A 12,209-nucleotide genomic window follows, 5' to 3' on the forward strand; every position below is an offset into this window, starting at 1 on the left:
TGGGAGAATTTACTGTTAATCACTGTTAGAGGGTGTCATACATCGACTCCTTCAGAGAAAACCATAGATATCTTCGTGGTTTGAGAATTTTTTCATGAATTTGTGCATGTCGGAGGGTTAGTACAGTAGAAGGAATAATAGTAAGCAACATTTTATACAAAAATTAAGCAATTTTTTCATCAACCTTCAACGATGTTATCAAGTCACTTTAACTAAACTTGTTTACAACTAATTTATTGCCTCATGATTTTTTTCTTAGGGTCATACACTCAGCTCTTTGGCATTTAAAACATAGCAATACTGATGATAACAATTTATTTTAGTTTACTTAAGTAATATTTAATTTACAACTATTTCATATATTGGTGGTGAATAGCAGTTATAATTTTCTTTAAATGTTGCTAATTTCCGTCACTGTAAAACGTCTTTCATATTTTCATCCTGTACGCCCTCTGCAGAGATCTTTGCATTAATCCCATCTAATAGATTCTAAGACATTTCCATTTTGCTATATTCATCATAAGCGTTCAAAGCCTTATGTTATTCACCAAATCGATCAACTTCTTACGCACACACACACACACACACGCACATATATATATGTCTTTAGGATGGCAAAATTCAACAATCTGATAAAATTTAATGGATAACACTGTCTCATATAAATCGCTAACAAAGAACTGCTTGGATCGATTTTTTTTGTTAATGTCTGTCCGTTTGCTTTACAGGTACTTGGATGGAAACTTGATTGAAACCCTACCAGTATCCATCTTCAGTGGAACATCCAGCTTAAATTACTTGTAAGTAGCTTATCCATGATGAACATATTCGGAAATCGAATCTCTACATTATTACACAAAACCACGATAGTTTATTCCATTTTAATAGTTATGATTTAGAAACACGATTGCATTTTCAGACCCAGAGTACCTCATAAAAAAAAATCACTGTGTACATACAAGCAATGAAACTGTCAGTAATAAGCCTACAATTCTCAAATATTCGTAAATTATTTACAACTTATCACAATCTATGACCAAACAAGGGGTTTTTGCTACATCGGGAAACATTAAAGGTTGACGAAAGTTTTTTTGTACTCTTATAAAACACCTAAAGCAAATCTGTCTTTTTCTTTCCATTTATAGGTATCTGAATGAAAATCGAATAAGATCAATTCCAGATGGGACATTCAGCAGTATGTCGCTTCTGTTTTATCTGTGAGTGTATCATTTTGAATTTCCGCATCATTTCCATACTCCACACTGTAGAGTTTAAGGTCACGAAGGACATGTGCATTTAAACTCATTCATGTAAATTCTGTTCTGATATTTTGTGGTTCAACACTATCTATCAATAATGCAGTATACGACGTACTTTATTATGATAATGATGATACCAAACTTCGTTTATGAGTATGATATTAATATCAAATGGGTATAAACATGATTATAACTCAAGACACAGACCTATGCCTTCATACAGGGAACTGATTAACATGAAGTTACAATGTAATTCAACTTTTTTTCAGTTTTGGATGCAGGACATTATTGTTTCGATTTGTTTAATGAAAATTTTACGAGCGGTATTACGTAACTTTCCGATGAAACTTTCAAACAGAGATCTCCATCAGAATCGACTTGAAGTAATTACTGATGGCACTTTTGACGGATTGTCGTACCTATTTGTCTTGTAAGTAATGCAATTTGTAGACTTTCATTATTTTAATCTATAATCAATATTGCAGTTATGTGCCTAGGTCATTAGTGATCATGATATAATAAGACAGGGCATATGAAAGACTGAAGCTCTATAGGTGGTTTCGTCAGTTTTCTGTAGTTTTCTATATGTTTTGAATGGTATTTTGATGACAACTTAAAATTCCTTGATAGATTAAGCATGTAAGCATGCACATTTAAGGAGCACGAGAGCTTAATATTTATACAGAAATAAGTATTTACTGTTGAACTTTTTTTTGTTTACCTCTTACATGCAATGATATCATTTAAATGTCTACATTTGAAATACCTGATTTTTTTTTTAAAAGAAATAGATTAAAGGTGTATTTAATATTTCGAATTTCGTATTTTCCTTGCATATTCACATAATTAGTTTTACTTTTTAGTATCTAATTCATACATGCCTTAAATAAAGGTTGTCCGTACGTAGTTCTTTTGTTGTTGTTGTTCTTGGGTTTTAAGGCTGACCAATCTAAAAAGATTATTTCTGCCAGCACTGATCGTTTTACATGCCCTTAATGTAATTTAATATTTGCACTTTAATTGTAATATCTTGTTTATATAACAGAGACCTCTCTCACAACAACATCGAAGTCATATCGCCGGGTGCATTCGCCGATATGTTTATGTTGGACCAACTGTGAGTAACAATATTGAATTAAACACCCGAATAACTAGAAATGGCAAACCTTTGTATTTCAAGCTTGCTTTTGTATTTTTTCACAGTGACAATAAAATAAATGTAACAAATCAATACAGAAAAATACATTACCAGCATCAAGCTGCTTTCTACTTTGCCCCCTACTAGCTCATATTTAGATGATGGTATTTTTCATATATTTTTGCTCATTTCCTCCTCTTTTTTTGAAATCATATTGTTCCGAACAGATTTATTTCAGATTAAAGATAAACTTGAGTTTTGGTAAACATAAAACAAATATTCTCACAGAATCCAACGAAACTTACACTGAATGTTCAAGATTACAAATCAATGACAAGTGCCAGACGATTTTGGAAGAAAATGTATAGTGGCTGAGTAATGAGCATAGAAAGATAAGGAAATCCGGGTAAGTAGGCCCGACACCATGTGCTTAACACAGGTCACGAGGTGCGAACGGGAGTTGTGGTTTTTATCGAAGATTAGCTTTTAGAGTATATGTATATAATTAACAAAAGAGTGTAATTCTTTAAATTCTCGAAATTTTGTATTAGGAATATAGAGTTATGAATATTGCATTATTTCTGATTCTTAAATGTCTGCCTCGAATGAATTAACATAAACGTCATGCCATTCTTCTTTTTCTTTCAGCGATCTGAGGAACAACAGGATCAAAATATTACCAGAAATGATTTTCAGAGATTTGCACGCCTTATTCTATTTGTAAGTGATAATGCAATATTATAATTATTATGGACTTTCAGTTTTCTAATTAGTATTAATGTGCTCGTTCCTATTGTTTGTGATTTTTTTTCGAACTCCGGAGATAATCTGAATTGAGATGAGTCTCCGCCATGCTTGCTTAAAACATTATTTACTGTTATAAATATTTACTATCATAAATACCTTAAAAAGCAAATTTGAAAACATATATCATTTGCTAAATTGTAGACACATTTTCCTAACACCCGTATCAAAAATGTTGTTCTACTTCCAATCTTATTGTAAACAAATAATCACTTGTACCATTAAAAGTGTGTGTGTAATACTTTTACATGTTTTACTAAATTTTAACCGTTCTACCTGTATGAACTCTACATCATTTCTTTAAAGCTTTGAATGTTGGGTTTCCTAGAACTATTTTAAATGAATTTATAACGAAATTTCGGCTTGCACCCAGTAAATAAATATGCTCAATCTTGTAAATACACAAAATAATATTTGTTTCCAGTTCATCGTGACTGTGCCGTAGACCAGTGATAGACTAGTGGTAGAGTCGCTGCCCGACAATCAGTAGTTTACAGGTCCATATCCCTCTGGCTTCAATAATTTTCCTGATATGTTTTTTTAATTTGAAGATCGAGCAAGTGATCTGAATTTACTTTGTGCGAGCCAAAACTTCTTTAAATAATACACATTTTATGTTGGATTTTTCTGCAGATACCTGCAAGATAACCAGATTGATGGAATCCCGGAAGGTGCTTTGTCTGAAATGGAGACGTTGAGGACCCTGTAAGATACCTCCAGTATCACAATAATGGTCTAACATTAGCGTGAATGCTTTGACAAAGAGCACTCAAGCTAACTTTGAATATCCTATTGCTCTTCCTATAAAAAATAATGGCCTAATTATGTAGTTTTTTGTTGTAAAGTTAGCACATTTCATTGGATGATAAGGTTTACAAAGTTCATATTTATTGTCTATTTAAAAATGGAAGTTCGTCGTGTTACATTGTATATAGATACACATATATGACATAAACACTCATAGAAAAGTTCAATAAGATAGTTTTCGAGTTGACAGAAAACAAAACCAAAACCATAAACAATCAAATAAAGATTTAGTCATGCATCGAAATTAATATAAATGTATACCAAGTAAGGTGGAGTGACGATAAGTTTTTACAAGTATCAATAATGTATTACATTATTATAGTCTTATTGCTGTAGTGGTACGCTGATTTAGGCAAAACATTGACCTAAAGGGGGCGCTATAGCAATAGAGGAGTTGGGTTAATTTGATAATTTGTATGGTTGTTAGTTGGACTTTGTATACATATAAAATTGTACAGAATTAATTATGTTTCCGATAGTATGCCAGAAACGGGTAAACAACCACTGGACCTAAATTTCTGCTTTAGATTTACAGGTGTTTATTTCCGATTAAACACGTTAGACAATAAACTGTTTTTTCCCGGGGATCTAACATTCTTGCGGGCTATAGGCTCCTCCTACTTTCTGCGGTACGCAGTCAGAACCACTCCATTTATTGTGCTTTGCCATTTGTTATATTTAATTGATTGTATAACTGCTCTCTTGATTGGTAGATTGAACTAATCTCGAGGTCGGGTGGCTTACGGGTCATTCTATATATCCTATCTTGTAATTGGTTGTCTTCGTATTTGGCCCTCCCGATTGGCTAGTAAGATCATGTGACATTAAAGCGGTGTCGGGCGCATGCATATTTAAGCACCATGTGCATGACTTCGTACCCCAGTTTTGTTTTTTACGTTTGCGTATTAGGATGTGCTGCTGAGTTCTCTCGATCTTTTAGGGCAGCCCAGCCTTTGAGAGAATAATTAATATAAAATGCCATTAAAAAGATAATCTTCGTTTAAAATACTGGAGCTTCGGCTGAGTTGGTAGCGACATTATAAATAATAAATTGGACCTCAACTGTATTTCCGAACCTGTTTTGTATTTATTTTGTCTCTGAACTCATAATCATCGATCCATTACAATGTTATCATTATTATTATTATTATTAATTATAATTATTATTATCATTATTATTAGTAGTAATATTATTGTCACTAATGTCATCATCATCATCATCATTATATTATTATCATTATTTTGTATTAATATTACTATTATTATAATGTAAAGGTATCATTATTGTTAACATTATTATCGTCATTATTATTAACCGCATTTAACATCAAGTTTTTTAAAAAGTTTGAACATTTATGCATTGAAACATTCATGATGGGAAAGGGTTAGAAATTGTGTTAGTTTGATATTTTCGAAAGTCTTTGTCATCATGTTGAATTGCCCATCTTTATCATCACAATCATCATGAGAAGGTGCGCTGCGAAAGGGGTTGAATGGACCCCCCCTCGGAATTCCTGTCAGGAATCCTTTGATAAATTTTTCGGAGAGTTTGTGGGTATATTCACTATGTAAAGGAACAGAATTACATCCGTACATTCTTGGTAAAGGTACAAATGAGAAAATTGGCCTTAAATGTTCAGACCAGTCTTTAAAATTTGTTGTCGGATTTATAAAAAGCCTCTTAGTTGTTAATGTTTCCGCTTATACTTATGAGCAAAACATTTCTTTTACCGCTTCGTTTCGCCATGTTTCTATGTTGTAGATTGTTGCAGAATAACAACATCACTGAAATACCAGACGGGATGTTCAACAATCTGTCTCGTCTTAAAACCTTGTAAGTATTCCCATTACCTGACGTAGCGACCCGAGAGTCTGGCCGTTGGGGCTTACTGGTATGTGTGTGTGCGAGCGTGTGTGTATATTATGTGTGCTGTGTGTGGTGTGTGTGCGTGTGTGTGTGGAGGCGGGGGGGGGGGGTATCCGGCGGCCTTAATAACTGGATGGGCATCCCTATTTTTCTCCCCTCTCCTTTTCCGTTTTTCCTTTTGTCTCGCTAATTGGGGCACCAGTTTTTTTAATAGACTGTTTGAATGAAGTCTAGGTCAAAGTATATCGGTCAATAAGAAGAATTAAGAGTTCTGCATTCTTTGTTGTGTATACATTTTAATGCTCTTAAAGATAAAGTTGAGTTCTGGTCATGCGATTTCATTGTGAAAGAAAAGGTGTGGAATGGATCATAACAAGTTGATCATGTAGCATGTAAGTATTGGTGTGTATTAAATGCAAGGTTGTGTAGTCATCAAAATCATAATAAATTTGGCCCAGTCTTGGTAAAGTAACAAGCACTGTACACAGAAAGACGTATAACGGACTACACAATGGTGTCAGGCTACTTACCTTGACTCTCTTATCTTTCCATACTGATTACTAAGCCAGTATACATTTTCTACCAAAATTGTTTGGCAAATGACATTTATTTGTAATCTTGAACATTCAGTGCATGTTTCGTTCGATTCTGTAAGAATTCATTTTTGTCTCTCCAGAACTTATGTTTATCTTTAATAAAGATAACTCATGTCACGATCTATGTACACATTTTTTATTTGAATGTTTTGTGGATAAGGAAAAGAGAACTGGAATGAAATAAATGTTACTTTGAACTTGGACTTGAACATGAAATACAAGAATACGAGGACATCCTTTGGTTCATCTTTGTCTTTTTGTTCTTTCGCTCTACTCGGATATGAGAATGGGGAAGTGACTTTCATCCCATCTCATAATTTATATTTTCTTCCTAGAAAATATTAAACTCTCACGGGCATATTGCATTATGTTTTACAAATTGCCATAGTAACAAAAACAGACAAAATAAAATCTGTTTACCGAACGTGTGTAATTGCACACAAAATCTGAATCATGGTCAACTCCACGACAGTTGGTTGATGGTATAATGGCATTGTTTATTCCTTTAATACAACTTGAAAGAAAATGTTTACACCAAGTCATGTCGTTGAGCACACTATCTATCGTTTATTAACGTTTCTACGTGGAAACCGTTGACATGTCCGAAATTGTTTGTGCTTACCTGAGTGTAAACGGTTACGCGTAAATGTAAGACAAGCTTAGTTAATGTTCGATGTTTTGCCACATTATAATAATTTTTTACCCCATTTTTATAACAAAAGTTTACATCCATGTTGGTATTTCATTCTTCAAGATTGGCTATTTCTTCTAGGAAATGTTCTCGAGCTTCAGCGCTGGACCTCTTCCCATCTTCCAGAGGATTCTTATATGTTCGGAGAGTCCAAAGAAAAAACCTTGGTGCCCACTTGTAGCCGTGGAACGGTACTGTAACATGAACGAATTCATAATAAATATTTGAGGAATAAAATATGATTAATACATTAATTTGTGTCCTTTTTTCTGTACAGAAATATGTCATCTAATTCCATCACTCAGTTGCAGAATGATGCTTTTCTGGAGCAAGACAATTTAGAGTATTTGTAAGTGAAACAATATAGTTTCGTATAGTATACATTACAGTTACAAAAACACATACATTTTTGACAAATACGAAATTTCTATGCTTTCATGTTCGCTAAGTTCATAAAAATAACAATCTCATACGTTTAAAAAACAATCTTACAAGGGAGTGCATTTCCAAAGATGAACGACTAGAACTGATTACACTTAATTACGAGTGACAATGATTCTTCCAAAAAAATTAATGAACACTGATACATAGAAAATGAAGAAAAAGGTTTACAAAAATGAAAGTACAGCATGCCTTTGTATAACAAATGATTAAAATGTACAATGTATAACTGACATGTCTACTCTTTCTTTTTCTGATTATGTCAAACAGAGACTTGGGAAACAATCGGATAAAGAACATCGAAGCTGGAGCATTCGCCAACTTGAGTAACCTGCATTACCTGTGATTAAGCATTTCTTTTTGCAATTCAGAGTTATTTATGCGGAATTGTTTTGAAAGGGTTATAAAGCACACTTAATGATACAAAATCGATTGAAAATGAAACAAAAATAAATCTAAATCCCATTTCTCTTCAGTATTGAAGTAAATTACTTTATTTCTTAGCATTTAAATTAAAAACGTAATGTCAAGAATATGACACCATTTACTTAAACCAGATTGGATTTAGATATAATGTGAATTTATGGGAGCATATAATAAAGTGAGATATTTCTTGCCTTTTTACATGTTTTGATCATCCTTGCAGATTTCTTTTAGATCTTGAGCTGGACACTATTTTTTATAACACAATGAGTGGTCTAACTGGACTCAAAGCTATGTAAGTTGAATAGTTCAAAGTTCTTCATGAAAATTCACAGCCATGTTACTTCAGCGCTTAAAGAAGATGAAAAGATGACGATAATTAAGATAAAAAGATTAAATATCTTTCTCGCATCGTGTTGTCAAACCAAATTATACCAAGTATACTGTTTTTTTAAACCTGGCCTCAAAGTTTTTTGAGTTTGAAGGTTGAAAGTTTAGTTTTTAAGACATACATTCTCAGTAAAGTGCATACATTAAAATCTTATTACATGTTTAATGACATATTGGTTTTTTGAAGTAGGAAAGGTAATTACTTGAAATAGTTTCCTTAATTTTAAAGTCAAAGTTATGATGAAAAGATTAATGGTTTTGTTTATCAGACTAATATATCAATTTCTTGTTTATTTCCTAAGTTATAACATATTCAACAGTTCACCTGTCGTGTCAGACTGCGTATGAAACGATGGATTTGTAAATGCCCTCCCATTTCCAATCTAACTTCCTTTGCATGTCTACATAAATATGTTTAACATCCTTGGAAATAGTTCATAAAACCTTCCAGCACATAATTGTCATATTGATGAAACTGTTTTAACAATGACTTGGCTAGAGAAATACACAGGAGTGGACGAAAGCTTGTCTACTAAATATTGGGTTTGGTAGAAGCTAAAACTACTTGTATTGAATCATCAACTTAAGAAGGTATTTTATCGATGATGAATTTGTAGTAATTAATTTTCAAAGTTTGACAATTGCTTTTGACAGGTCCACATCAGACAACCGCCTCTGCTGTCTTCTCAGCAATTCTGAAAACGTCACCTGTGCCAGAACCTCTCCACCCAGCCCTCTGGACACATGCGGCAGCCTATACCCGAGCGTTGTCCTGCGTATTGCCGGCTGGATCATCGGTCTTTCATCTCTCTGCGGCAACGTGGTCGTTTTATTTCTGCGCGCCACTCAGAAAAAACGCGCGACGGTTCAGAACATCCTCACCATGAACCTAGCGGTTGCAGATTCTCTGATGGGGGTTTACATGATTATCATCACCTCTGCAGATGGCTATTTCAACAGACTCTATTTCCTGAGTGCCCCGTTGTGGCGAGAATCCTACCTCTGTAAATTATCCTCTTTTCTTGCATTTTTCTCAAGCGAACTCTCTGTATTCACACTGACCCTCATCACACTGGATAGATACATCAGCATCGTTTATCCGTTTGGACAATACAAGATAACGTCCAAATCTGCCAGCGTCGCCTTAGTATTTACCTGGATCTTCACGTTCTTGTTTAGTTCGGTTCCATTCTTAGTCGGATCCAACGTTTCCGGATTCTACGGACTATCTGATGTCTGTTTCGGTTTACCGCTCCATGTAGAACTGGGAGAGACTGGTAGGCTGGATATCATCTGGGACCAGGAACTGAGCTCTGAGTTCATCGTTAAGTACGTGGCCACCGATGGCGAAAAACGGAATTTCTGGGTGTTCTCCATCGTGACCTTTATCGGTATCAACATGGCGCTTTTCCTGATTATCCTAGCCTGCTACGTCGTGATGTTTGTGACCGTCAAGCGCTCGTCGGAGGCCATCCATAACTCAGCTTTCAGGAAACGCGAGATTCGAGTCGCCAGGAAGATGGCGTTCATCGTAGGGACCGATTTCGCCTGCTGGATGCCCATCATAGCAATGGGTATCTTGACCCAAACTGGTCTGGTGGTCCTACCAACGTCACTTTATGCCTGGAGTGTGATTTTCATCATCCCCATCAACTCCTCGATCAATCCTGTCCTCTATACTGTCATTAATTATCTCGAGGGTAAGAAAACTAAAGAAAAGTGTAATGGTTTTCTCCAAGCTCGGTCCACTCGGTCAAGCAAAGAGGGAAGTACGAAAAGGATGAGTCGCTTGGACTCAAACAGCTCAAAGATAAGCGATAAGCAGGCGCCGAGTAATACAAATCCCGAGATTGCAATGTACATGGTGAGAGATAAAGGAATAAAGGAACTGCAAAAGCCCATTATTTGATAATGATATATGATACAAAATATGGACCGGGCATTATAGCAGAATTATGGCCTGTTTGCTAATTTCATGCATACTATTTTAATGAACAAAAGTCTCTCGTGACAACTTTGTAAAAAATTACCAGAGGCTTATCCGCAATAGCAACAATATCTGCAAAGAGAATTCCATCTACAGAGATGCCATTATGCAAAGCAGGTGAACTACATGTAGGTAGTTGGTAACTAGGCATTACGGAGAAACATATGCATGAATGGAAATATATACAGGTTCATTGCTCTAACTCTGTAACGCTATACAGGCCTTCTGAATTCTTTTTTAAAGCGCATTTATCTATTTAAAAGAAGGAACAAGAAAAAGCTAGGCCAATGACTCAAAGTGTACAAAGTATACATTGAGAGAAATACATCACTTTCTGTGGGCATGATAAAACGTGATAAAACACTTGTCACATTTCTAAGCAAATAACTTGTCATGAAGTGTTCAACAAACTACTCTAAAGACGACAGACAACAGATTTTAAGATTAAAGTCTTGAATAAACTCTTGAAACAAATCCTGACTTGTGGCTTCAAATTAACTTTTTAAAGTCTTGTATATTAATCCGTTTAAAATAGATTTGTGCTTTGTAACTCACAAACAAAACCTCTAAAACAGACTTGAATGTGTTCGAACGCTAGTAGAATGGATATCGAAATTGATGCAATTAACAAGTTAGTTTCCTGTCAATGTTTAGAGTTAGAGATTATTGTGATTTTGGTGAGTTCCAATATTGGAGATGACAACCGAATGATTATTCTTATTACAAGTATCACCTTGATGTTCACGGATTTCATAATTCTAATGCATGAGCTGTTATATCTGTAAGGACTTTATTTTGTGTATATACTGTTAATTAAAAAAAAAACTAAATGAAAATATATAACGTTACGTTTGTATGTTAAAAAGTATATGAATTGAAAGTTTATTGTTTATCTTTTATGATAATATAATTATTTTTTTTTCTTCAGGCAATTACACTACCAGCTCTTTATTTTTGATGATTCAGAGACTTTAATTGCATCGTGTGTTTCGTAAAAACGAGACCTTATATTTTCTTTAAATTCTAATGATATATCGCTGCAAAAGGAACTGAAATATTTGTGTTATGTTTAGTGGTAATGAAAACGTTTGTACTGATATTGCGTGTTTTTTTTGTAGACATAGCAAGACTTATGTTAGTCATCATGCCTATAACGAAATAAATCTTGATTTACAATTTGTTCAGAATTAATTTAACGAATTTTATCTATGGATTCGGGCACAAAGGATGTATCGAAAAAACATGCCATGTATCTGCCATTAAACATATACAGAAAACACTTTGTAGTTATCATATTTATATTTGAACATGTTACTATACAATCTATTTAGTCTATATGCGTCATTCATAATTTCAATTAAAGTGAAATTGAAATGAGATCCGATTAATTTGATTATCGAGTCCTTTTTTAAAATGTGATTGTAGATGAATGATGGATGGAAACGTCAAATACCCTTCGTCATGTGTTTATTGTGCACTGTTGGGATTAAACAATGCAATACAATTTTTGCCAGCTCAGTGTTCCGTCAACGCCAATTTTCAAATAATTCCGAAATCGTTCGCTAGCCTGTAGCACACGAGGGGTCATTTCGATTGCATTATTGCTAATCAAAATTTATGAAGGCAATAATCTCAGCAAGTTAATACAATATTTGCACTCTTCTTTTTTAAATTAATTTTTTGGTATACAATGTCACACTCATACGACGAATAACAAACCGTAGCAGTCGCTTAGGCAGTCTTACGTCAGCAGGAGACGTCTCGCGTGCGACGGGCATAATGTATTATTGCTAACTCTAATCAAGC

The 12,209-nt window shown here is 34.3% G+C and overlaps 1 protein-coding gene and 1 long non-coding RNA gene across 2 annotated transcripts; both read left to right on the forward strand.

Moving 5' to 3' along the window:
- The first annotated feature begins 2,310 nt into the window (after window positions 1-2,310).
- Window positions 2,311-3,978, forward strand: LOC105442515. The gene is made up of 3 exons (XR_004065096.1): window positions 2,311-2,376; window positions 3,046-3,117; window positions 3,835-3,978. It is a non-coding gene; the product is annotated as an uncharacterized LOC105442515 (long non-coding RNA).
- Window positions 3,979-8,292: 4,314 nt separating this feature from the next.
- On the forward strand, window positions 8,293-10,325 carry LOC100892586 (G-protein coupled receptor GRL101-like). Its single transcript, XM_030991074.1, has 2 exons — window positions 8,293-8,321; window positions 9,071-10,325. Exons 1-2 carry the CDS (start codon window positions 8,293-8,295, stop codon window positions 10,323-10,325), a joined length of 1,284 nt encoding a protein of 427 aa, XP_030846934.1.
- The last annotated feature ends 1,884 nt before the right edge of the window (window positions 10,326-12,209 follow it).

The sequence above is a fragment of the Strongylocentrotus purpuratus genome, unplaced genomic scaffold, assembly GCF_000002235.5.
Source record: "Strongylocentrotus purpuratus isolate Spur 01 unplaced genomic scaffold, Spur_5.0 spur5_scaffold_2, whole genome shotgun sequence".
NCBI lineage: Eukaryota > Metazoa > Echinodermata > Echinoidea > Camarodonta > Strongylocentrotidae > Strongylocentrotus > Strongylocentrotus purpuratus.

Coding starts and splice junctions, on each gene's coding strand:
- LOC100892586 (XM_030991074.1), top strand. CDS start 8,293: ATGAGTGGTCTAACTGGACTCAAAGCTAT. Junction 8,322..9,070: donor CTAACTGGACTCAAAGCTAT/GTAAGTTGAATA, acceptor TGCTTTTGACAG/GTCCACATCAGACAACCGCC.